General features: G+C 48.5%; 1 protein-coding gene and 1 long non-coding RNA gene across 2 annotated transcripts in view; one reads left to right on the forward strand and one right to left on the reverse strand.

Annotated features, from left to right (window-relative positions):
- The window catches only part of SLCO2B1 (solute carrier organic anion transporter family member 2B1), a 51266-nt gene extending 47691 nt beyond the window's left edge, over positions 1-3575 (forward strand). Inside the window, exon 14 of the mRNA XM_053203697.1 lies at positions 1104-3575. Within this exon, the coding sequence (XP_053059672.1) occupies positions 1104-1134 (31 nt within the window). The 3' untranslated portion in view covers positions 1135-3575. The remainder of the gene's footprint in view (positions 1-1103) is intronic.
- An 83-nt stretch (positions 3576-3658) lies between these two features.
- On the reverse strand, positions 3659-26820 carry LOC106977972 (uncharacterized). The gene is made up of 3 exons (XR_008290501.1): positions 26478-26820; positions 22628-22706; positions 3659-3932 (listed from the first exon to the last, which is right to left on the reverse strand). It is a non-coding gene; the product is annotated as an uncharacterized LOC106977972 (long non-coding RNA).
- Between the last annotated feature and the right edge of the window lie 385 nt (positions 26821-27205).

Here is a 27205-nt window from a genome sequence, read left to right on the forward strand (position 1 = left end):
GTAGCTAGCAATGATTTATCCATATACAGAGGGGACTGAGAATCGCATAAATATATCCCAATGAGCCCAAATTAAGGTGATCCTCAATTCAACTGCCCCTTAGCCAGATCCCAGAAATGCCCATGGCCCCTCCAACCACCTCACATAAAGAGAAACTGGGACACGAGTAGCTGGAGTAAAAGGAACTAGCAATCTTAACTGCTTGTGGTTAAAGCATCTTACTTTTGCAGATTTCCCAAGGATATGACAACCTGAACACATTGCAGAGGCCCCTTCCTGGGCCTAGAGAGAGACCCAGATACTCAAGCAGCATTAGCTTCATGCTGAATCTGCCTCTGGGTCAAGCTCAGCTTTGAAGGAGAAAATGAGGTCCTTGTGTTTAAAATCTCCCAGGCTGGTCAGGGTGAGGAGACTCCAGGAGTCATCGCAAGAGAGACATGGGGCTGAGAGCCAGGGGTGGAACAGGTCAGGGCTGGAGGGGTTCCCAGGGACTGATGAATTCCAGGGAGCCATGCTCTTATGGCCTCTGGCCAATGAGGAGCCACAAACTATTGCATCTGTGAACTCACTTTCTTCTCACCCTGCCGTTAGAAGTTGGGAGAAGTCATTAAAGTCTCCATGCTCGAGTCAACTGGTGGTAAAATCTAGCAGTTTCTCCTGGGACCAGAACGAACATCTTGATGCCTGGCCTAGAGGCCCTTTGGCAGACCCACCCTGGAAAGTTGCAGGTCAGGCAGATGCCTCTCTCGAGCTGGGAGCCAGGAGCCATGATTGGAGTGCAAATAAATGAAGAGCAAGAACCCACAGCACCTTTGACATTCTTTGGCCACGTTGAATTCTTTCCCCCTAACATTCCCCAACACGGGCACTTCCCGCTACCTAGTAGGCCTGCTTCATCCCCACCCCACTGCTTGGCTTTCCATCCCACCTCATGAAGTCCTACCCAATCTTCCAGACTCAACTCAAAGGCCACCACCTCTACAGAGAAAGCCTGGTAGAGGTAATGGAGGGTGGATGACAACCACCTTAAAGACACTGATAAAAAGATACATCTCCATTAAAATTGCACACAGTCATATAAACACTTGTGCATCTGATTTCAGAGGCTGGGGACCATCTGAAGTCTGGCTGTAGACCTCTGGTGGAGTGGAGTGAAAAGAACAGTTTTAGAGTCAGTGAGCTTTGGGTTCAAATCCTGACTGCCACTTACTCACAATGTGACCCTGAACAAGTGATTTAACTTCTCTGCATCTGTTTCTTCACTTGTGAGGCTGATCCTTCCTCTTTCCTGTCTCCCAAAAGTTGTGAAGACCAAATAATAACATACAGGCAGTGCACCTGATGACCAATATTTGTACGTTTCCTTCTCCTGTCCCTGAAAGAATTTAAGGCACACATAGAACATGGGGGCAGGATCGAGGTGAAGACAGAGGGAGGAGCCACCAAGGAGGGAGACACACTGCCCTGGCTGCAGCTCTGTTTGTCCCCTAATCTCTCTTCCACTGTCAGCCAGGGCTCAGCCTGCCCAGCCTTATCTCTCCCCACAGCCAGCCTGGGACAGCTTTTCTCAACTAGATTTACATTTTTATTGATTTTCTTTCTCCCTTCTAGAGCAGTCCCTTCCCCTGCTGCCCCTTTTGCTATAAAATGGGCTTACCCTGGGAAACAGTAGTTCTGGGGCTGACCAAGAAGTGATGGTTCAAGGATGGATTCATTCACCATTCATTCATTCGTTTGTTTGTTCAACCACCCACCCGACCAACAAATCCTACATGGCTGCTCTATGCACCTGTGCTGGCACTGCTGGGGACACAGTCACGTGTCAGATACAGCAAACTCCTAGTGTAAGCAGACAAGCTGACACACAGTGACAAAAGCATGAGTAGTCATATAGGGAATAAAGAAGAGGAAGCCACAAACTCTTCCTGGGGCCATCAGGAAAGTCTTCCAGAACAGGTTAGATCAGAGCTGGCTTAGGAGATTAGGCAGGAAGTCCCCAGGTAAGATGAAGGGATTGGGCATGAGAAACACTGGGATGCACAAAGATAGGGAGACATGAGAGAGCAAGGTGCGTCTGAGATATGACACAAGAGCAATGTGGCAGGGGTGTACTGTGCTGGGTGGGGCAATCAGGAGAGACAGGAGAGCTGAGGCTGGAGACACCACTGGGGACTAAGCCTTGAGTTCCAGCAGAAGGCTTTGGATATCTTCCTGAGGGCAAGGAGAAGCCCTTGAAGCATTGATTGATGGATAATTCCATTGACTGGTTATTTTAAGTGGAGTGACATGACAAGATTTGTGTTTTAGAAAGGCTGCTGGCTGCACCATGGGGGCTTTGAGTGGTAAAGGGAAGCTGGAGGCCAAGAGCTCAGGCAGGAGGCTGGTGCGCTAATCAAGGGGAGAATTAGGAGGTCCTGAACCAGGTCAAGAGAGGCATCCTAGAAGTGGGGACATCTAAGCTGAGTCTTGAAAGATGAGTAGGAACACACCAGGTGGAGAAGCTGGAAACGGTGTCCAGGGAAGAGAAAGGGCACAGATAAAGTCTCAGCATACAGAAAGCTCCTGGCAGGCTTGGGGAATTTCCACTAGTTCAGCATGGCTGCAGTGTGGCCTAAGAGAGGGGTCATGGTGAGGGATGAGGCTAAAGAAGTGAGTCGGGGCCTTAAACTTCTCTCAATATTCTGTCTCTGGAAGCAAAACTCAGGTGGGAGAGAAGAGGGGGAGCGCTGGCCACCTGTGCAGAGGTAGCTGTGTGGGACTGGGAGGGCCCTGGGTCAGGGGTGCTCTGTACTCAAAGCAGACCTTTCCATACTCAACAACACTTCACATTTTACAAAATCCCTTCACACTTGATCTTCACGGTTTCCTGGTGAGGCATGTGGGACAAGGGTTATATTTCCCATATAGTGGACAAATAAACTAAGGCCTAGAAAAGCACAAACATTTGTCCAAGGTTACTCAAGAGCCTCTCAAAATTCCACTGTTTGTTCTAATAAAACTTCTTGCCACAGAATCACATATACACACTAGATGGTGTAGTGGCTGCTAACTAATGTGATGGAATAAAAAAAAAATGAGAGGAGACACATCAGAGAGACCTCCTCCTCCTGTTCTGTTCCTTAAACTTCACCCTGCAGACATTCCAGCTGAGAAAACAGAACCAGGTTCTCCCTGTGCTCTGGAATCCAATAAACATGAGGGCAAATTCCAGCTGTGCCACTTTCCAGGTGTGAGGGGTCACTGCACTCAGCATTGGTTTTCTAATCTTAAAAATGGAAGGAATGGGGCACCTGGGTGACTCAGTCAGTTAAGTATCCAATTCTTGACTTGGACTCAGGTCATGATCTTGCAGTTGTAGGATGGAATCCCGCATTGGACTCTGTGCTGGGCATGGAGCCTGCTTAAGATTCTCTCTCACTCTCCCTCTGTGTATGCATATGCTTGCTGTCTGTCTCTCTCTCTCTCTTTCTGTCTCTCTCTCCCTCTCTCCCTCCCTCTCTCTCTCTCTCTCTCTCTCTCTCACACACACACACACACACACACACTATGGAAGACACAAACTCCACCTTTCAGGGTTGTTGTGAGGGTGTAATGTGACAATATAGCACTACAGCAGTTAACTACTGCTGAGTAAGAAACTACCCCAAAACTTAGCAGCTTAAAATAACACATATTTATTATCTCACACAATTTCTGAGGATTGAAAACCCAGAAGTGGACTGACTGTGAGATTGTGGCTCGGGATCTCTCATGAGGCTGCGGTCAAGTGTCAGCCAGGGCTGCAGTCATCAGAAGGCTTAACGGGGATCCACTTCCAGTCTCACTCTGTGGTTGTTGTCAGGCAACCATTTTTTGCTGGCAGTTGGTCAAAGGGTTTAGTTTTTACGCAAGCCTCTCCATAAGGGTACTCTTGCCATGGTGGCTAACTTCCCCTGGAATGAATGATCCAAGAGAATGTGTGCTACCAAGATGGAAGCCATGGTGTCTTTTCTAATACAATCTTGGAAGTGATATGCCATAACTTTTTCATATTCTATTGGTCACACAGACTAACCCTGGTACAATGTGGGAGGGGAACACAAAAGTTGTAAACACCAGCAGATATGGAGCATTGGAACCAGCCACTGGAAGCTGGTTACAAGTGGCCAGAGGAGTGTCTGGCACACAATTATTCATTAGTAGCTGCTGTTAGTTTCTCAATGCTCACAGACTGTGTGGGACAACAAGACTTGAACATGAACAGATGAAAGAGCTTGGCAAAGTAGACTTGAATTGGGTGATGCTCAATTATGTGGTAGAAGAGGGTGTGCTGGACAAGGGTGGAAACCAGGGCAGGATCCCTAGCAGAGGTGAAAAGGACAGGAGAGGCCAATCCAGAGAGGAGACAGAGTTAAGTATGGCAAGAACTACTGGTTGCCTTCCTATAGCCAATTCCCTTTCCTTGTTTTAGTAGCAAGGTACCTAGCCACAGGGATAATCCAAACCATTCATGGAAATGCCTTCCTCTTCACCAGTGAGTAGGCTAAGAGTAGACATGTGGCTTCATTTTGGTCAATAAGATGTAAGGGGATGATCCGCTTGGAAAAATCTCCTCCTGGATGACACAGGCATGAGAGAAGAAGAACTTTTATGCTCCCATTCCCTTTCTTCCTGCTTGGGAGGACATGGTGCTTGGTGCCATATCAGCCATTTTGTGATCACAGAGGAGTCCCTCTCAGAGCTTAGAATTGGAAAAGCCTTGATCATTAAACATGGTTGAGTCACCAGACAAACCTGGACCTACCTTCACCCCCTCTCCTTGTTAAGGAAACAAAAGGTTTAAGCCTCTAAATCAGGTATTCTCTTACTTGCATTCTAACTGATTCAGTGAGCAAAGTATTCCAATTCCCTCTGAAGTTATTTCCTTTTCCCAAGGCAGATAGAGTGGAAATGTAAATGGGAAAGTGACTTGGCCTTGGAGGCAGGCGGCCTTGGTCTAACCCTAGCTCTGCCTCTGAGTTGCCCTGTGATCTTGAGCAAGTCCCTGCCCCTCTGGACCTCCAATAATTATAGCTAATATTTATTGACTGCTTACTCTGTGCCAAGCACTCCGCTAAGAGCTTCCCTTGCATTATCTCATTCAATGCTCACATCAACTATAGTGTGTCAATATTATTATTCTCTCTATTTTATGGATAAGGAGACTGAGATCCAGACATATTATGTAATTTACCCAAGGTTACACACGAAATTAGTGCTGGATCTCTGGATTCTGAATTCAGGCTCATCTCTCTCTAAAACCCAGGCTCCTGACCATGATGCTCTACCACCCAGCGGTAAAAGGAAGTCTCTGGACAAAATGACCTCTAAGGGCCTTTCCAGCTCAGATATTCTTTGATTTGCTGTCCCATTTCTAGCTACATGATGAACAAACCAGCTTATCCTAGAGAAGAAAGAAATAAAGACTGTCTTTAGCCATATGAAAAGCTGTCATGTGAGTGGGAGATTAGACTTTCTCAGTGTAGCTCAGAGGACGTGAACTGGACCAATGTGGGGACACTACAGGAAGAGAGTGCAGCTTACATAAGAGAGAACTTTCTATCTGCCATTCAGCAGGGAGTAGAGGTATGCACACAGATAATGACTCCCCTGTCATGAAACTTATGCAAGTATATGTTTGATAAACTTTTGACAGAAGTACTCCATTGAGTAGGTATGGGAATAAATGGCTTAAACCTTATAGTAGAAATTAAATGGGAAAATATACTAGAATACTCTCAGCACCATAACTGATAAAATAGTGGGAGTCGATAAACTGGGGTTTCTTTTCCCTTTTGACACTGAGATTCTTGGATTTTAATATTCCCTAATATGGACTTTTGGTTCTTTGGCTCTAGTATTCTATAGTATTTCTATAACTTCAACAAACTGTGTTCTGCCCTGCTAAGTTGGTACGGTTTTAATATTCCAACTATCCATGGTCATGTGGCTCTAGAAGCTGAGCAGTCTATGATTTTGTACCTTAATAGTCTCTAGTTTTAACAGTCCAAGATTCAATAAAGTGTCTCTCAGAAGCTCGAGAAATATGAAGGAGTTGTTCCAAATGCTGTACTTCAGTGACCAGGACATACATTGGGCTACTCCCTATGTCCATCTTATCACTCCACCACTATCCCCCCACCCTAGCCTCGGGCTCTTCATTCCAACCAACCCTCCTCCTTGATCTCTATACCATCCTCACTCTGCTATCTCCCCAAACACTGAGGAAGTACATTCACTCTCTATCTGCTGGCAATTATACATTGAACAAGGATCCGCTCTGTGCCAAGACTTGTGCTTACTCTAAAGGGGATATAAGGGAAGGAGAAGGCATGGTCATGACTCTCAGGAGGCCTAAGATTTAGAGACCCAAGTCTCTTGCTTTCCTTTAAGTTCAGCTCAAGCTCACCTCTACCAGCAAATTTTCCTTTATTAACACAAAATATCTAGCACCAAAAACTTCAATCAGAAGTGTGAAGATCTGAGTTCTTTGGTAGGTTATTGTGCACATTTTAATGTCTCTGTCCATCGTCTCCCTGATTATAACTGAGGTTTCCCTCTAAATCAAGAACATGTCTCCTCAGCTGAACTGAGATTTTCCAGAGGAAGACCAGGTCTTCCTCATAAGACTGGAGGCTCCATGTAGACATGGTCCATGCCTCCCTTATATCATACTTGAGTTAGAGTTAAAGACACAGTGATGTTTCTCCACCACTTTAACAAATTCTCAAAGGTAGTTCATAACTATCATTGGACTGAGGATTTTATAAAAGCATAACTCACATCTCCCTTTAATATGGGAAAGTCCTCAAGGCCAAGAAAGGGCTTCCACCCTCATACTGGGGTCCATCTCCCTGACAGCAAAGCGTCTAGGGCTCTTCCCTCTCTTCCTATTTCTTCAATCCCAGCCGAGGACTCTAGCCATAAGAGATATTTTTCCTAAAGATGATAAACAAATAAATGGAAAAGGGAAGATTCAGAAGACAGAATAGGAACTCAAGCCTGTCCCCAGCAGGTCCAGACCTTTTCTTACTCTATCCTGGTCCATCTTCTAAAAGCTGCTGTCCCTCTGCCTCTCCTAGCAACTCAGAGCAGTAAGTGAAGATGTCAGCACCTTGGACAGCGCCCAACCCATTACAGTTCTCCGAGCCAGCGGAAGCCAAGCTCTCCAACTCCCTTAGCCTCTGGGTGATGGATTTCCTCGTTTCTCAATTTGATTAAAGCCCAGTAGATAAGCAGAGCGCATTGTTCCTTTCTCTTCTCTCTTCCTGATGAACATAATTAACTCCGTCAGGCTGGGAATACTTGCTCTTAAATAGTGCCTTTCCAGCCCCCACCCAGGCATGCGTCAATAATACACAGTCAAAACATTTGGAAGATACACGTTCTTTCCTGGGGAATGGAAGTGGGAGAGGAAGCTCTTCCTGAGATATACAGGGGCTGTGACTGGAGACTGAAAAATTGTGGTTGGGTAAAGAAAACCTTGAGCCAAAAGTCAGGAAATCTTAAGTTTGTTCTGGCCTTGCCACTAATCCAGATAGGATCTAGAACAAGTCACATGCTCTTTATGAGCCTGTTTTTTCCATTTATAAGATGAGGATATTGGATGAGAGGATCTCAAATGCTATGTTCAGTGCTTAGATTCTATGGGGAGGATTAAAACAGAGGGAAAGAGGCTTGCCTAAGGTCACAAAGCAAGCTCGTGGCAAAGCTGGTTTTGAATTCATGACTCCTGGCTTCTACTTCAGTGCTATTTCCTTTACACAGAACTTCTCCCTTCCTCCATATTACAGAATTTCTTGCCTGGGGATGTGGCTGAGGCAGCTGAAGAGGGGTGGGGTTGAGATTATTGGTGCCAACAAAAGAAAATAAAATTTAAGGTATGTGGAAATGCTGATGTCTCTGAAGAGAGCAGAGAACATAGTAGAAATAATTAAAATTAGGGGGAAAGGACCACCTGATAGAGACAGAAATTCAACTCCAAACTCAGAGAATCCCATAGAGGCTTTGTTACTTCTCCAAGGCCATCCAGCAAGGCAACTGTAGAATCCTCTTAAAGAGAAAGACTAAACTCTTGATTAACTACTGGGGGTATCCCTGTCAGAGAAGGAACAATATGAATCACTGCATATGTATCAGGTTACTAAAGTGTGCCCAGCTCTGTATTTGGTACTTTAGTTGGGGCATAAGGAGTAAGACATGAATTCTGTTCTCTGTATCTTTGATATGCTGCTTCTTTTACTTGGAATTACTTCCAATGCATTTATGTATGTCCACATACTGTTGTTCTACTAAGGCCCAACCTGAAAGTTTACCCTGGCAAGAAGATATCCATAGCCTTATCCAGATACCCCTTCTCCCTCCTCTGAATCCCCAAAGCATTTTCATTGTTCCTGTTTTACAGTACTCATCATCATCTGCTTTAACTGCTCCCAAAGAATGAGCACCTGTATTTTACTCAGTTTTGAATCACTCAGAATGCTCAACACAGATTTAAAATATAATACAGCCCCAGTAAGTACTGGATGGATGGACAGATGGATGATGAATATAGATGTATGAGTGACTGGGAGAGGGAGTAGATGAAGAGATGGATGTGTGGATGGATAGGAGGTTTATATTGGTAGATGGTGAATGGATGGATGAACAGTTAAGTAGATGATCAGACAGGTGGATAGAAATGTATAAATGGGTAAATGAGCTGGTTCGTAGGTAGGTGGATGGACGGGTGAATGAGTGCATGAATGAATCTATGGGCAGCTGAGTAGAACAGTATGTAGGCAGAGAGTGAGGTTGGTGAATGGATGGATGAATATATAGATAGTAGTGTGGGTGAATGGGTAGATGGATAATTGCATGATTGTATGAGAAATGTCAGAGTGGATGTTAAGAATTATGGGGAAGAAACATGGAGATGTTCCTAATTATCACAAAGATCATTTTCATGGAGACTTTCCATTGCTAATGTCAGAAAAAAAAATGATGATGGGGATTTGCTGACTCTGTGTGTAAGCTGAGTCAAAAGTGTGCTATCCAGCCTCAAAAGATTTCCATCAATTTCAGGCTCTATCAATGGAAATCTAATATCAACATCAGAAAAGGTGACAGTCCTGCCCTGACCTGTGCACACTGTCCTGAAGTCTTTGTTCTGCTCTGTGCATCTGGGGAGATGATGATCTCCATGCCTTGTCCACAGAAGAGATACAGTGGGGAGTAATATGTAAAGTCTACCAAATAAAGAACTAGTGAAAGAGCCAGGAGTGTTCAGCCTGAAGAAGAGCAATCACCGTGTCTCAGGATCTGGCTGTCTGTTCTGGGGCAGGCCCTGTGGCCCCAGAGGCAAAGCTGGGTCTCAGAAGTCACAAGGCTGATGTCTCAGCCCCATTTGAGAAAGGCCATCATACAAGGGAAGGGCTATCTCAGGGGAGTAAGCCCCCCATCGCTGGGGGTACACAAGTAAGATCTGGACATCCGCTATCAGAGAAGCTGCAAAGTGAAGATTTGCTTGGTGTAGAAAGTAAATAAAGATAACGCCGGGGCACCTGGGTGGCTCAGTCGGTTAAGCATCTGACTTTGACTCAGGTCATCATCTCATGGGCTGTGACTTCAGGCCTCATGTTGGGCTCTATGCTGACAGCTCAGAGCCTGGAGCCTGCTTCCCATTCTGTGTCTCCCTCTTTCTCTGCCCCTCCCCCACTCACACTCTTTCTTTTGTCTCTCAAAAAATGAATAAACGTTAAAAAAATTTTTTAAAAAGGCAACGCCAAGGTCTCTTCCCACCCCCAAATTATATCATCTGTTCATCTCTTCATTTCTCAATAAATTATGTTAGGCTGTGCCCTGTGCTCAGATTGGAATGCTGGCCAGAGCTGAGAGTTTGGGGAGATTTGAGAGAAAGGTAGTGCTTATGGGACCCTCAACTTTCTGTCCCTGTAGGACTGGGTTTGAGAAATGAGGAGGAGGTGAAAATGTCCTTTCAGAGACCCAAATGACTGGGGAGGGGGAGGATCAGAGCCACGCAGAGCCAATCCATGACCTAGATTCCCTGTAATTAATGAGCCTACGTCACTGACGTGTTGGCTTCTGATCAGTGCTGTCTCCCCAGCCCCGCCCAACTCTCTGGTATGAGAAGATTAAATCAATTAGGAGGAGGAGATCTGGCTGGCGCTGGTTGGGAACAGAGGATAATTCACTTACATAACAGGGGATTGGGGTTTGCACTTGGCCCTTGAGTAGTGGGTGTGGGTCCTAGACCCCAGGCCTTTGGGGAGAGACTTCAAGAGTTAAAAGTGAATGCAGAAAGGGCAAGGGGGTCCAGGGAAAGAAGGAGTGATGACCCCAGGTAAAGGCCCATCTTTCGTGTTCCTGCTGAGAACTAACCCCCTGTTTTCTGGGCTGAGAGAGAGCCAAATTGAAAAATTACTCTTCTTACCCCAAATGAGAGGGGTCCCAGCCACTAGAATCATTCAACAGTGAAAATCTGACCACGCCTCTCTCCTTAGCAGGCATTTAAGGTCCTGCAGCCTCTCCCACCGCATCTCCTACCTCCAAGGCAGTGGGGGTGTGTAGAAAGGAAACAAACACGTCCTGGATTTCCCTCTGTGCCAGATCCTGGCTAGGCACTGAAGGTACAGAGAGAAACAAGTCCAGTTCCCTCATAAGTGTTGCCTTCTGAGGAAGACATATACCTGCAACACTCTGTGCCAAGCAGTATAACAGAGGACTGCAGGGGCAGGGTCCAGAGGGGGCACAGTGAGGGAGGCCTCCCAGGGTCAGTTCCAGAAAGCTCCCTAGAGGAGGCAATACTTGCATTCAGTGTGCCTGATAAGAAGGATGGATTAGTGGGAGTTCTTCAGGCTGACCTGGTTAAGGGAGGGCCTTGGGTAGAGGGAACAGCATGTACAAAGGCACGGCAGTGAGACAGCTTGGCATACACTCAGGGAACTAGTTGATGTGGATGGAGCCTACAGCATAAGGCAGGAATGGGGGAGATGAGGCAGGAGAGATAGCCAGGTCCAGGTCTCACTGCCGATGGCATGCCAAGAAAGGACAGAAGCAATAATCCCAGAGTCTCTGATCAATCCACGCTTCCTGAACACTGACAGTATGCCAGGCTCCAGGTGGCATTCAGGCCTGGCTGATATCTCTGGAGTTCCACTTGTGGGCTGGGCCTGCCTGCAGCCCCTTGCCTAAGATACCCAGACAAGCAGTCTTACTGGTTAAATTTGAGCTGGCCCCTGGGGGCCTGCTCCTGATACCTAACTGGCCTCCTGAAGACCAGCCCAATGGTGAGTAAGGGCCCCATAAGGGTGGGCTGAGATGATATCCTGGAGACGGAGCTAAGGTATGGATTAAGAAATGTTCAGGAGGTTGGACTGGAAGGACACAGCCAGGGTTTTTACCTCCAACATGCCATCCTACGGGAAACCCAGGTCTGGAGGGGAAGAAAATGAGCTGCAAAGGTTTCAGGCTGCTTAAGTCACAGGATAAAGCAGTGGAGGTCCAAAGAGCCTTAGGAATCCAAGTGAACCACACACACACTGCCTGTAGGAAGCGGGCATGTAGAAATCCCTCCTTTCCTTCATTCTTGCCTTCAGCAGCTCTGAGTAACTCCTCTCTCCAGGCAGGCTCTGGGCTGAGCAGTGAGGCACAGATCTAGGATCACCCTGTTCGTTGTCCAAAGGGCCAGCAGTAAGCCCAACACTTCTAGCATACCCAGGAATTGTCTGCATTAAAACTTTGGCTGGTAGTTAAAGCCAGTGCCTGAAATTTATTTCACTGTTGAAAGATCTAGGAACTAACCTTTGTGGTCGCAAGCAACAGCAATGGACTCACATGAAGCAAAACAGAAAAAAATTATTAGCAGTTCCACTGGGCATCTCAGAGTGGATGAGAAAGCTGGAGAATCAAAAGAGTGGGCACCTGAATTCACAGCCAAGGTCATACAATAGGAACAGCTGGTCCCAACACCTCTACTGGCATGGCCTTTGAACATCTCCACAGCACTACACCTCCAGATGTTGCACTGCCGCATGGCATGAGCACAGATATATTCTAATGAATCTTCCTGCCAGCCTCACTAACTGTCACATCGAAGTCCTGAGCCAGGAATGGCTGGCCAAACTGCCAGGGGGTGACAGTGGGAGAGTTATCTGGCCCCCTTCGGCTTTGAAATGGAAGGTGGGGTCCTAGCTCCCAAAGGCTTCACCTCCTGGGGGATTCATTCAAAATATAAAAATGGATTCGTTTTAGGCAGCAAAAATGTGACAAGTGTCCACTACATTTTTATTGAGGACTCACTAAGTGTGGGATGCACTGCCAGATGTTTTATATACACAGATCTGCAAGGCAATTCTCTAACTGGATAATGGTTGATCTCATTTGATAGCCGAGGAAACTAAGGTTTTAGAGGTGAAAGTAACTTCCAAAGCCACTCAGCTAATGAGTGATAGAGCCAGGATTTGAATACAGGTGGGTTTTTGTTGTTGTTGTAAAGACATCATGCTGTCTCCCAACTGTAAACCAATCACTGTACTTATGGTTCCTAACATGTAAAACAAAAACAGAAACAAAAACAAAAACAAAAACATGTGGGGGCACAGAAAAATGTCAAGAAGTAAATACTCCAATGTCTTCACAAAATGATTGATGGGATAATGGGATTATTGAGTAGTTTTTTTTTTTCCTCCTTTTTCATGTTTTCCTATACTTTTTTTTTAACTAAGAGCATGCTAGGGGCGCCTGGGTGGCTCAGTAGGTTAAGGGTCCAACTTGGACTCAGGTCATGATCTCACCCCACATCGGGCTCTGTGCTGACAGCTCAGAGCCTGGAGCCTGCTTTGGATTCTGTCTCCCTCGCTCTCTGCCCCTCCCCCGCTCATGCTCTGTTTCTCTCTCTCTTTCAAGAGCAAATAAACATTAAAAAAAGATTTAAACTAACAGCATGCTTCCCCTTAATAATCATAAGACAAAAATAAAAGTAAAAGTGTTAAAGATTAGAGCAGTGTTAACACAATTATGGAGAACATACGCTTAGAAAAAAGACGGGAAGGAAATTTGTCAAAAATGTCTCTGGATAGTGGGATCATAGGTGTGTTTATTTTTACCTTCCATTTTTCAAATTTTCTATAGTGAGCACACTCTGGGAAAAAAAAGCAAAATAACTTTGAAAAAAAACAGGCATAAAATTATATTAACAAAGAGATGGCAAGGCCGTGCTTTGGTTCTTTAAGTTCCTGTAGTCCTGTCCTGTAGTTGTTTGGAAGTCAACGTAGTTCTGGGTTTTCTGGGGCAGCCTGGCAGTCCCCTGCAGTGTCTGCTGCCAGAGCTAGCCCAGCTGGCATGGACCGCGGTCACCACAGTTATCTCAGGCTGAGCGCTCCGAACCAGGGTGGGAATAACTCAACATTCCCACCTCTTCTAACAACGTGTACCTTATCAGGCCCTGCTACGCTGTAAGGTAAGGACTCAGCCCCCGGAGCTGAAATTCTCTCTGTTGGTTTTATCTCTCATCTCACAGGCTTTAAGGTTCGCCTTCTCCTCTCTGAATGGGGCAGTGCTGGTCAGTTGTGTCAAATTGAAGCCCCTCTGAGGTGCCTTCTGCGTCTCCGTATCTGAGGGGCAAGCCCCCAGTCCCCTCTCTTCCCTGCACTGCTCCAGCTCCCAGTGCTGTGGATGGACGGAGGATGGATGTTCAGTCCTGTCCTGGCCCCAGTCTGGTGAGGGAGGCAGTCCTCCAATCTCAGGGAGCCTCCAGACTATTCCCTACCTTAGGAATGTCTCAATCAGATGGAAGAGGGGGTCCTTATTTTACAGAAGTTCCCAGTGAGATGGGAAGAAAAGACAGGAGAGCGGGGCTGATTCTCATACAGGAGGAAATCAGTCTCAGCCAGCCTTGACTCCAGAAAGTTCTGTCCCAGGACTCCCATACCTTTCCAACACCTACTCCAGGTGGAACAGTCAACTACCATGGCCTTCCCTGGCCTCCAGGGCCCTCTGCTCCCTCCCCTTCTCCACCTCCCCAATCATATGGAGCTTCCTTATGCCCGATGCATCCTCCACTCCAATCTCCCCCACGAGGAGTCTTTCCACCTGCCTCCCCTGCACCTCAGTTTCTCTCTGAGAAATGAGGGAGCCAAATGAGGGAGCCAGATACTCTTGAAGGTGCTCCAAAGCAATGGAGACATTCTGTGTCTCCTTAGCCCCTTTCCAGACCCCTCCCCTTCCCACTCCCTTCCCAGCTTCTTAACTAATCTGTTCCCTTTCCTCCAGGTTCCAGGTATGCCTCCTTCCTATAAAGCTCCCAGGATCTCCAGGCTAAGACCCACTCTGGCTCTTGCAGTGACCAAGCTGCTGCAGTAAAGAATGCAGTGGGGTAGAGCAGAGGTGGCTAGGGAGGGAGGAGGGCTCAGGCCAAGGCTGAGGTCGAGGAGCCTGGGCAGGGCAGGCGGCCAGTCCTAGCAGCCGAGGCCAAAGCTACCTCAGCAGCTTCTGCAAACCCCAGCAAGGCATCTACGCTTGGGTGGAGCTCCAGATTTGAGAGGATCGTGGGGGAGGGGAGCACCTGCTGAGGTCAGCACAGCCTCCAGAAACCTCTCCAGAGGAGGAGGAAACCACAGAGAGTCCCAGCCCAAACTCTGGACTCAGGGATAAGAGGAAATGACACTCCTTACTCCCTAGGGGAAATGACTCAGGTCCTGGGAAGCTAGAATCCAGGGCAGAGAGGGTCCCCAGAGGACACCTGCTAGGTATAGGAATCTCCCTTACTCCCCACAGCCCCATAGAACCCCTGCTCATGTGCCTTCTGGGGCAGGAAGCTCATTCCCTTCTATGGCAGCCTATTCCTCTGAGAGCTGCTTCATGCATCAACTATCAAATTGCCACTGATGCCTCCTCTATGCCAGGATCTGTGCTGATGGGGATGCAGAGATACATCTGGTTCCTGCCCTCATGGAGCTTGCCATTGAAGTGGGGAGACAGACACGACCAAACGCTGCAGGGAAAAGCGGTGGAAGCCCAGAGGCAGTCCTGAGCTAGCTTTGGGGCAGGGTTGGGTGGGGGGTCTGCCTCTCAGAGCAGACAACGGACCCATGGGGGCTCTCAGTAAGCAGGCAGCTTCAATTCCACCTAAATACTGACAATGCCAGCTTTGCATTTCCAGCCCTGACACAGCTCCTGAACTCCAGACAAATATCCCACTGTCCATTCAACATCTCCACTTGGATGCCTCAGTATCTCTAATTCATCAGCACCAAGGCCGAATTCACGCTCTCTGCCCACCCCTTTCCTGGTCTTTCTGCTCACGATGGATGGTCCCATCATCCACAGGCCAGACATCCTGGAGCCATCCCTCCTCTGCCTCACTATCTGGTCACCAGGCCCCGAGTGACAAGCCTACCACCCCTCCTGCCTCCACACTACCACCCAGCTCCAGTGCTGTTGTCACCCACCTGTACCCCAAGCACCTCATTTGTCTTCTCGCAGTCAGCCCCCTCTAATCACAAAGTGACAGTGATCTTTCCTGAAAGGAAAGATCCTGAAAGATCCTGAAAGATCACCTCTCCACTTAAAAGCCTTCAGTGGCTTCTCCTTGCCTTTGGGATAAAGGTTAAAATCTTGACAAGATCTGCAAGGCCTGGCCTTTGCAGACCTCGCCAACTGTATCTCAGCAACCCCCCTCCTCCATCTCCTGCCCTCCCATCTCTGGCCCATCAAGCCTTGTCCCCTGACCTCAGGCCTCTGCACGTGCTATTCACATGGATGCCCCATGGGTTCAAAGACTTGGGTTGCCCTCCTTTTCTCTTCCAAATGACACCCAGGACATCTGTTCTTTGCATGTTCCCTGGCCCTGAGCACCAATCTCTGGCCCTTGAAGGAACAGCTGTGGAGATAGCCTATGGTTACAAAGTAACCGGCAGGTTTGGAGCCCAAGGTCCCAGAACCTCCCAGTGTTCCCAGAGGGAAAGCCCTGACTCTGGCTCCCAGATGCCTTCCAGATCTCCCGCTCCCCTCCTGCTCTCTTCTTCCATTCCTGGTCTGGGAGCTGGGGGTGGAGAATGGGCAAACCTCCCCATCTCCTCAGCCCAGATTCTTCCTGGGCCTTACAGTGGGGCTCAGAGCTGAAGGATGAAAGAAATGAAGTGCCCAGACTGGTACACTCCATCTGGACCTGCAAGCCATGTGCTCCCTGGGCTCCCAGACAAGCCAGTCATCCTCAGGCCTCAGGCCAGGTACTGCCTCCTCTGTGCAGTGTGCCAGGACTCCCTGAAGCAGGAGTCCCGTTTTCCCAGGGCTCCCGTGGCATGGAAGACACCCGGCGCTACCAATTTGCCTGTTGTGTTGGGTTCTCCTCCCCTAACAGCTCTACTTGCTTAGGAAGGACATGTTTTTTCCTCTGCGTCCCAAGCCCGGGTCCAGGGTGGCCCCAAAAGAGAGGCTCAGAAAAGGCTCAGCATTACAATATGGGACTAACATCACATAAACGTGTGTTTTTCTTTTCTTTGCACATAATTGCCATTAAGCTCCGTCTCCTTTGTCTTCGACATTTTGTGAGAAGGTGGGCCTATGAGTCTGACCAGCCTCAGCTCCTCTGCTTATTAGCTGTGACCTCAAGCAAACACTCAACCTCTCGGGGCCTCAGTTTCTTCCCCTATAAAACGAGAACAGGGGCACCTGGGTGGCTCAGTCGGTTAAGCATTGGATTCTTAACTTCAGCTCAGGCCATGATCTCCCAGTTCCTGAGTTCAAGGCCCACATCAGGCTCTGCGCTGACAGCATGGAGCCTGCTTGGGATTCTCTCTCTTTCTGTCCCTCTCCCGGTGGCACTCTCACACTCTCTCGCTCTCAAAATAAATAAACTTAAGAAATGTTTAAAATGTTTAAAATGTTTAAAAAAATGAGAGCAATGTCCTCCTTCGAGAGTTTTCATAACTAAGTGAGCTACCTTATGCAAAAGTTATGGCACAGTACGTGAGCACAGTATGTGCTCAATAATTCCTTTCCCTCTCCCCACCCCAACCTTTGAGCCCTAATAGGAACCTAGCATTTACTTCCATGAACTTGAACCTATGGCTGTCACCTACATATCAAGTCAATCCAAATCATTTTGAAACCCAGTCCTGCCACCTGACATCGTCACCCTTCTGCCTGCAGATCTGATACACGTTTTATTTGGTTTCATCTAAGTCCTTCAAAAATACATCAGACCAAGCATGTCAGCACGGAAGACTAAGCCATGGGCAGGGCTACCGTCTGCCCTCCAGACTGCCATTGATCCACTAATCAATTTTCCTCCACCAGCTGTCCAGGCAGCTAGGGATTCCCCTAGAGTATCACTATTTGATCCCGCCCCTTGTCTTGCCATAAAAACACCTTGGGAGATGTCCCAAATGCCTTTTTGAAACCAAGATTCTTAGGACTCTGACAGACCCCTGATTCATCACTCAGGGTCTCCCAAAGGAGGAGAGAGGGGAGATTAGCCTGACTTCCTTTAGGTAAACTTCTGCTGGGTCCTGGTGAGCACTGCATTTTCGTCTTCTTTTTTCAATGATACAAGCCATTCTTTTTCTGTCTTTGTTAATGCTGTTAAGTCTGAAGAATTTTTAGTCTTCAGTGAAAAGTCTCACTTAGAAATGATCTAACACAGGCCACTTGCCTACAACAGTTGGCCGTTGGCTGAAAGCAGTGCAAAACACTTAAATGAGAACCTCCCTCTAACACAGGGAGGTGGAAATCTGCCTTCCAAATGAATGAAGGTTTTCTACAGGAAGGTAAATTTCCATCCTGCTCTTCCGACTTGTTATAAATGTAGAATGGTGAATTTCAAATAATCGCTGCCTTCTTGTAATATTGAGTCAAACATTCACTTGTTAAAAATATAACAACATTGTGCCTTAATAAAAGCTTAGCTGTATATTTTAAGACCAAGAAAATAAGCTTAGCCAACTATGATTTTCAAAGTTTTGTAAGATGGAGAACATAAAAAGCCAGACAAGAGGGAGCATAATGAAATCCAGCAGGAATAATTTGTAATTAGAAAACCCCACGCAATTCTTCAGCCAAGGATAATGGTGATCCATCTTAAAAACACATGTGTCCCATGCTGGGCACTGATGAGCCTAATCAGACACACTCCACTGACATTTTTCACAATACTGAGGGGCCCCTAATTGCTGGTGGGTGCAGACAGGCAAGCTTCTGCTGTTCCTCTCAGGAGATGATGATGATTAAAAGCAGGCCTGGAGCCAAACGGCTGGGGGTGGAATCTCAGCCCTCCTCCTACTCACGCTGTGGCCTTGGACAAGTTACTTACCCTCTCTGGGCCTCAGTTTCCTCATCTTTAAAATCAGGACTGAGAGGCACTACCTTTGAGGATGTAAAGCTGTGAAGACAGCTGTAAAGAGCTGCAAAGACAGCAGCTATGTAAAGTCTGCCTCACCCAAAATGTGTTCTCTCCTACTCCCCCGTTACTGCTGGGGTGCTCACAGGTGGGGCCAAAGGAGGGTCCTCTTCCGTCTCCCCATCCTGCTGCCCCTCTCCTCTGTTAGGAACATTCAGCCACTGCCAGAACATTCAGCCTGCATGGAAAGGTGCTGTGCCCACAGTGGCCCTGCCCTGAGGCCTAGTGTATCCTCTCCTCAATGCCCCCCAGCCCGCTCTGGACCACAGCCTGGCCCTGGCCCAGCTGGTCTGCTGGTGATCTGCCCGAGCTAAGCAGAGGTGGCTTGGCTCCAGCAGGGGCTAAAGGTTCTTCATTTTGTTTTCTGCTTCAGCTTAACCATCTGGGGTGGGCGGGAGGGTAGGAGGAGTGGCAAGGAGGGAGAGAGAAATGCACTGTTCCCTCACTTCTTCCTCCCCTGCCTCCCCCACAGCCAGGCACAAGCTGTGTTCAGTCCGGCACTGTCCTCAGCCCCAGGAAAGCTGCCCCAGGGGTCCCCTGCATGATGTCCCAGGGGATGGAAGTGATCTGTCTCTGTACTGCCTCCAACATCCCTCCCTCCCCGCCTTTTTATGTCCTTCCCTGGTTCAGCCTGTCCTGCCTGTTGAGTACAACTGCTCTTCTCTGCACTTGCCACGTGCCTGCCCCTCCCCGGGCCAAGCACTGGGGCACAGGAGATGATGCAGGCAAGGGCTCTGCCCTCCAAGCACTCATTTTATAGCACCAAGAGCACAGGCTGCCGAGCAGAGGCCTAAGCTGGACTCTCCACTCGGCCCCTTTTAAGCTGTGTGATCTTGGGTCAACTACTTAACCTGAGGGTCCACTTCTTTATTTAAAACTTGAGGCCAAAGTACCTCCATTTCAGGACCACTGTGAAAATTAAATACAATCATGTATGTAAACGTCTCAACTCAGCGCACTGCATACAGTGGATGCTCACTCATGTCTGACTGCCTTCCCTCCCTCCCTCCCTCCCGTCTCCCTCCTTCTTTCCCCATAGCCAGCTGCTTCTTTCAGAGGAGTGGGCCATGACAGTTCTACAGGTAGGTGTGTAGATGTCGAGACCTTCCCCAGCTGGGGGTCCTAAGAGCCAGGGTCGGATGGGCTTGCGTGGGGCCAAGCCCCGTGCTGTGTAGTGTGGGGGTACAGACCAGCCATGCCTCTGCCTGCCAGGTGCTTTCTTTCAGAAGTAGACTCAGGCCTCTGACCTCCTTTTCACTCTCCCAGTGGCTAATTAGGGCCGATTGTGGGCTCCTTTTTAGCCTTTCCTTTTCTGAACTTCCAACTGGCTTCTTTTTTCCTTTCCCAGGGCAGTGCTGGGGACACACTGGCAGAGCCAAGCTGAAGCCCCCACCATAGGCAGGCAATGCACTAAGGAGGGGTGAGAGCTGTTTATCCTGGGTGTGTCATGGGAGCTGCTGAGGCACAGACTTTGGGGTTGGCCCAACAGGGAACTCTGCAGGCTGCTGTCCACCCATCTGTCCTGAGGTTCCTGTCTTAAGTCCAGGAATATGTGGGGCGTCCAGCAATCAGTGTTCTGGCCAGCTTTCAAGGTCTTCCTGCCCACCCACAGACTTCCAGAGAGTGACGAGCTCCTAAAGACCCCCAGGGATATTGTGCCCTTATAGAGCTGGGGAAAGCTACCCAGTGCACCTGAAGCTGAACACTTTCTCTATCATTTTGGGACACAGCTAGGGAAATCTAGGGACTTAGAACCTGACCTACTGGGGGAAACCAGCACTAGACCATCCTGATAAAAGACCAACGTAAGACTAGAAAGGCAGAAGCGGCTCTGGGGTGGCAAGAACCTCCAGTTTCTGAGGGAATTTGGGGGCCTAGTCTCGTGGTAATAGATGGTCTAACTGCAAAGAGCAGGGCTCTCTGCAGGCTCCTTCATGAGCTGGGAGCTCCAGCACACCAGAGATGGGAAATGAGTGAGTCAGGAGTCCCAGGGCCAGGGATTAGCAGCAAATGGGGCCAAGACCCAAGGTGGGACCTGAACATCTTCAATCACTAAGAAACAACGGAAACCATGGTGAAGTAAAGCTGCTCCCAGTGGACGGAGAGGAGAAGGGCCACAGTAGCTAGAGCCAGGCAGGGCTGCCACTTATAAGGAATCACACATCAGTGGAAAGGGTGGGCAGGTCAGGGGGATGTCATGGAGGAGCCCTGAGCAGAAGCAGAGAAAGAGACAAAGGAGGCAGAGGGCAGAGGAGTCATTAGGAAGGCTTCCTAGAAGAGAAGTGTCACCGTGAATGGTCAAGAAATATGGTGTCAGAGGTTCAGGAGGTGGGCTCACCAACTGTCTTGAGAACCAAAGCCTGTGGTGACCTTTACGTTCTAGGTGGGTGCCAGGGGAGTGATGCTGGAATTACTCAGGCCAAGGTGTCCTCCGCCCTCCATCTCCAGCAGGCAGGAGGCTGCCACATGTTTTCATCACGCCTTCTCACCTGGAGCCAGAGCCTGCTGCCTGATGGCTCCTCTGCTAATGGCTTCCAGGTGTGTCCTTGGGCCCCTGGGGGAGACATCCTGGAGGACACACCCCCTCCAACCCAAGTCCCACTGCTCTGGTCACCTTCAGCCACAGAACCTGGGCCGGCCTGGGGCAGGCCTTGGAACACCAGCGCAACCTCACTGAAGGTGGGATGGGTATCAAAGGTCACACAGTTTCCTTCTCTGATTGGCTGCTGAGCTCCGAGCCCCCTCATCAAGGTCACTTCTGGTCCCTGGTACCTTCAGTGCAAGGGACCCAGGGGTAAAATGAAAGTTGTCCCATGGAATAAGATGGCTGGACGGCCTGTGTCTCTGGGGAGAGGGGTCGGCCTAGTGCCTCCTTGGGATACTAAATGTGTCTGTGCATCTCCAGGACTATGGGCTGTTTCTTTCTGGAAATCTGTAACTCTCTCTGTATGTCTGTCCTTGGAACCGTTTATTCCTGTTTTTGAGACTACATATCCACGTGTTTCCCTGTGTACTTCACAGCAAAGCCAACTCTGACTGCAACAACAAATTCCATCAGTGTTTATTGTCTAATAAATGGAAGTCCAGTATCACTCTTGCTGCTTCATTTCCCTGAGGCCTTAAGTTTTCATTCCAGAGTTATTTCCAGCCTAAATGGGAGGAATCTGATTCATGCTTTGCTCGGGGGTGACTTGGCCTTAAGAAGGCAAGAGGCTCACGGCTGATGCACTGAAAAGTAGCAGTGCCCCTGTGGCTTGGAGCAGACTCCAAGCTCCAGATGCCTTGCAGTCTCTTGGGTCCATCTTCTGGTATTCTCCTGGGCCAGGCTGATGCTTGAGTGAGTCTGTGTTCCTGGACCAAAGCTTATATTGGCCACCAGCTTTATTATCACCATCCTCGCCATTATCTCTTTGTTCATCACCATCACTATTATCATGACCGCCATCACCATTATCACCCCTTCTACTACCATTACCACCACCATTACCGTTGCATTACCACCGTCAACACCACAACTAGGATGCCACAGTCACTGTCGCCATCAATACCACTGTCAGAGATATCCAGTTACTTTTTAATAGCTATTTTTCCTTCGTTTTCAATAGTAATGACTACAACCTTTTGCTGGGCACATTGCCTCCAAGTTAAAAGACTTATTTACCATGCTCTTTGAAGCTAGTTACATGTGGCCATGTAAGTGAAAGTGCTGGATAAAAGTAAGGGAAGTGGCCCCCTTATTTATCTTCTGTCTCCACTTGCTATCTGATGTGATGGCTGGTGCTCTAGCAGCCATATTGTACCAAAGAATGAGGACTATACCCTAGGGAAGGCAGAGTGGGGGGCTAGAAGGAGTGTTGGTTCTCATGAATGTGGAGAAACCATTCAGACTCTGGACTGTCTACATCTGGACTTTTTTTTAATGAAAAATGAACTTTTATTTTTTTATCCTTTAAGAGACCCTTGTTTTTGGGCATTCTGATGCATACCACTTAACCTAATCCTAATTAGTATACATCACCACATATTAGTTTTCATTAAATACTGCAGCCTAATGATCTGTATGAGTGATGGGGGAGGGCAGGGAGGAGGAGATGGAGAGAGGAGGGACAGAGGTAAGGAGAGGAAGACAGGGAAGGAAGGAGAGGGAGGGACGGAGACAGAGGTGGGCATTGATTGAGAGATTTAATTCTAGGACACAGAAATGATTCTTACCTTCTAGAAGTAGCCATTCTGAGGCAGGCAGTGGCAAGAAGGATAAAGACATTCAGCACCGTGGACAGATCCAGGAACACTGTAGTAAGGGGACACAGCAGGGAAAGGCGAGAAGGTTGGGGGTAGTGGTGGTAGTTTTCTTCAGGACATACATGTTCATTAACTCACACTGTACCAGGCACTGGGATAAATACCAAGACGAGTTTCCACCACATACACATTTAGCCCCCAAGGCCAAAACAAGCAGATCAGCATGAGACAGCTTCCTAAAGCAGAGGGAAGGGATTGAGAAGCCAGCCCAGGGGTAGGACAAGAAGACCTTGTGACAGAATGAACAAAATGCCAAAGAATAAAAGACCTTGTGGGTGGAGGGAAGGCTTCAGGTTGTAAGAGGGTGAGCAGGTCAACTGGTCTCCCCGTCGGTCGATAAAGAAAAGGAGTGGGTCTCACTGGTTAGAGGTGTCAGGGCCCTTCTAGTCCTCAGTTACTACATCAAAGATTCCAGGAACCAAGATACATGCTTGTAGGGGTATATGGAATCTGTGACTAAGACTCTACAATTCTAATTCTAAGCCTCTGAGTCAGTTATTTACTGCTGTGTAACAAACCACCCCCCTCCAAAACATAATGACTTAAAACAGCATCGACTTTATTTGTTCACAATTCTGTGAGTCAGCAATTTTGGGCTTGGGTCAGCTGGATAGTTCTCCTGGTCTTCTCTAGGGTCACTCAGGCAGCTGGCTGGAAGATCACTTGGGAGCCAGTTGGTCTAGAGGGCTTCAGCTGGGGTGGCTCATTTCTGGTTTCTTCCCCTAAGAAGCTTGCCCGGGTATCTACACATGGAGATCTCAGGGGACCAGGAGAAGGAAAGCCCCAATGCACAAGCACTTTTAAATCCTCTGCTTGCATCACGATGTCTCAATAGCCAAAGGAGTTCAACTGGCCAAACTAGTCAGTGTGGGAAGGGACATCATAAAAGTATAGATAGAAATAGGCAGGATTCATTGCAGGGGAACATTAATATAACAACCTTCCACAAGTTCTAAGTGTTTCATTTACCACCATAAGAGTCTTACATTCTGATTCAAACAGACCATGGTTCTATGGCCTTCAAACTCTGTGGTTCTTATAATTCAGTGCTTTGATTCCAAGATCCTATAATTCTAGAAGTAGAAGGCTTGGAGTAGCTGAGGAGGATCATGAGGACCCGAGTTAACAAGGAAGCCAAACAAACTAAGGTCACTCCTAGATCTAAGCAAGAACCCATTTGTCTCTCCCATTCCCATTCCTCAGCCCCCAACTTCCTGCATATGGCAAGGCAGTGGCATGAGCACCAAACTGGGAATCAGAAAACCTATAAAATAGGCTTGTTGCATCATTAATTTGGGGTGGCCCCCAAGCATCACTCTTACAACCAACAGAAGTATCAATTCCTATTTTCCGAATGACACAGAACAGTGGTGAAGCCAGGAGAACTGGTCTCACTAACTTCCATTATCAGGAGCCTGAACCTGGTGCAGCTTAGAGTTTAGCTCTCACCTCCTCGAAGTGCATCTATAGCTGAAGAGACTTTGAGCTTTAAGGACATCAAGATTTAAATAGGCTACTGCCCTTGACCTGTCCTAACCTCTACCTGCAAAACATAGGAAGAAAAGGGGAGGAAAGGAAATGGGAAGGGAGGGGAGGGGAGGAGAGGAAAACCCCCAACCCTGCTCCTTCCCCTTCCCCCTACCAACTCCTGCCCCTGACTCAACTGAGTTTATACCGGAACCCTGGCTGGCCTTGAGCCTAAGTCTGCTCTGCCTTTCAGCTTCCCCAGGAAGAAGAGTGTGGAGGCAAAAAGTAGTTCCATGAGAGGAGACCTAGATCAGGGCAGCAACTCATGAAAACTTTACAGCTAGAGGGACCAGCAGCAACTCACCGGCTGAACCACCTTGTAGCACAGTGAAGGGATTAGAAGCCCAGAGAAGGACATGAACCTGCTCACAGTCACACAGCCAGCCACTAGTGGACCAAGACCAAAAGCAAAATGGGGTCACTTCCCTTCTCTAAACTTCAGGTTTCAATTCTAACCTGGGGGTAACAAACCCAGACTGGGACACCACTTAAAAACTGTAAAGCACAGTGCAAGGCTAATAAAGAATCAGGTTTTCCCCAATGGCCTGGGAGTCTGGGTGGGGGAGGGTGGGTTGAGGTGGAGGCAGGAACACTTACGACTTTGAGAGGACTCATCCAGCTCATTTATTCTAGCCTTTCCCCAGAGGCCCAGGCTGCAGAGTGGAGGAGGAGGGTATTAAATATCAGAGAGTTATTTAAAAGCCAGTTGCTGGCCCCTCAAAAGCAGAGCGTGGCCTCTGCTGACTCAATGGAGAAAATGAATCTTGGGCCTATGGATTTTCCTGTGTCTCATAGTCAGTGGGGGGGTGGGGGGGAGGGGAGTGAAAAATGGGAACAGCAAAGCCTGTAGTGGAGTTTTCCCCTCCCTGCCAGTGCAGAAGCTACAGTAGAGGAGAGACCCTGGGGCCTCTCCCACTACCTAATGACTGAGCTTCGTCATGTCAGCCCTGCCCAGCTGCTCCTCCACTTGCCTCAGAGGAAGGGGGGAACAGACGAAAAGGGAGTCTGCCAAGATAAAGGGGCCCTAGATATCACAGGCTGCTAGGAAGACCGTCCTCCCCCACCAGACTATGCTACAGCACTATATAGCTGGGATGGAGCCAAGTTCAAGGTCACACACCAGCACTATATAGTCGGGATGGGGCCAAGTTCAAGGTCACACATCAAGGTGGGCTCACCCACTTGGGCAAATCACAGTATTACCTTCCCTTCCATGACCCGCATCCCTAAAAGGTCAAGGGGCACAGCACTGAAAGCCCTCCAAGATCATCCTGTCTACATGCACACATTTTTTGCAGACAGGGAAACTGAGATCTGGGAAGGCAGACTTGCCTAAAGACTTCTGGAACACTGAGACACCTCTGATGGACAAATGGAGCTGGAGGCAGGTGGGGAAGGGACTACCTGGTGGGTGACCTCAGGGAAATTGCCAAACCTCTGCAGGCTCCCTGCCAAGGCTCAGTGGACCTTACAGAGGGCAAGGCCTTTGGAGAGGAGAGTGCCTTGGAAGGCTCAGAGAGGGGCTCTGGAGCCTAGTGTGGTAATAAATTCAAGAACTAGGTCCAGTGAAGCTGACATGGGGGGATTCTCAACCTGCAAAGGGCAGTCACTCTGCTTGGATGGGGCTGGGATGACTCATTTGCTGAGTCCTAAGGAAACCCTGAACGCTTGAACTCTTTGCCCACAGGGTCCCCTGGGATCTAACCTAGTCACACTCTACAGAGAGAGAGCCTAGGATTGGGAGGGCTGCAGCATAGAAGATGAGCAGGAAACCCGAGCTACTGTCAGGCTTGGGTCAGCTGTGCAACCTTGGGGAAAGCACTTCACCTTTCTGGGAGGCTGTGTGAAGTGTAGATGGGGGCTCCTCATCTTGCCTGTCTCAGGATCAGCAAGAGATTTTTAAATCATTATTTCATCCATTGGTCCCTTCTCCATGCTGAGCTCTGAGATGACACCACAGGAGACCAGACCAGTCCTGAGCTCAGTTGCTGACAGTCAGGGGGCTCAGAGGAGCGTCAGCCCTCTGACTGCTAAGTGAAATTCAAAGGAGAGAAAAGGAAGCCATGAAGGCTTCCTGGAGGGGACAGAACCCAAGCTGAGCTCTGACTGGGCTGTGCTGAAGGAAGAGAGTCAAGGGGAGAGAGCACCCCAAGTGGGGAAAAATGTATGAGCTAAGATACTTCCACCGGATACATCAGAGAATGAATACAGCCCCAGACACAATTGGACTTACATTTATTGAACACCTACTGCGTGCTGAATGCATGGCAACATGGACAGAGAAGTTCCTCCAGAGAAGAGAGACCCCAAAATAGCTCACAGACTTGGTTCCAGGGAAACTTGAACAGAAAAGGGGAGCACCTGCATAAAGAGGAGAGGGGAGGGGAGGAGGAGGTTGGGTAGGGACATTCACAGAGACTGCAAGTAGAGATTCATTCCTTTTACCACCTATCATGAATTTGCTATGCTGGGGGCAGAAGGAAGACAAAACAGGGCAAAATGACATGGGAGCTAATTAGTCCCAGAAAAGGACAATGCCATGTCCTGTCACAGAGGAGACAAGGCCCCCGGGCCCTGGTTGATAAGGCTTTTCTTGTTGCAAATCACTTTCCATTCACATTGTCACAACAGCTCTGAGAAGACTAAGAAGGATAGGAATTCAGAAGCCCATCTACTTTCCAGAAGTTGACAGAGGCGGAGAGAGGTCCAAGGTCACACCATACCCATCCTGGCGTCTGTAGCCGGCTTCAGTTTCCTGGGGGCAGGATGAGATTCCCTGTTGCACCTGAGGGCAGGATGAGATTCCCTGTTGCACTGGTCCCGCTAAGATGCGGCCAATACCTTGGACAAAGGCCTGGGCAAGGAGCCTGGGGCCAGGTCCTAGGCTAAGCCCAGACAGCCACTGGCTTTGAGGCAAGTCCCTGCCCCTCTGGCCTCAGACTCCCCCCACTTATGAAACAT

This window comes from Acinonyx jubatus, chromosome D1, assembly GCF_027475565.1.
Source record: "Acinonyx jubatus isolate Ajub_Pintada_27869175 chromosome D1, VMU_Ajub_asm_v1.0, whole genome shotgun sequence".
In the NCBI taxonomy this organism is placed as follows: domain Eukaryota; kingdom Metazoa; phylum Chordata; class Mammalia; order Carnivora; family Felidae; genus Acinonyx; species Acinonyx jubatus.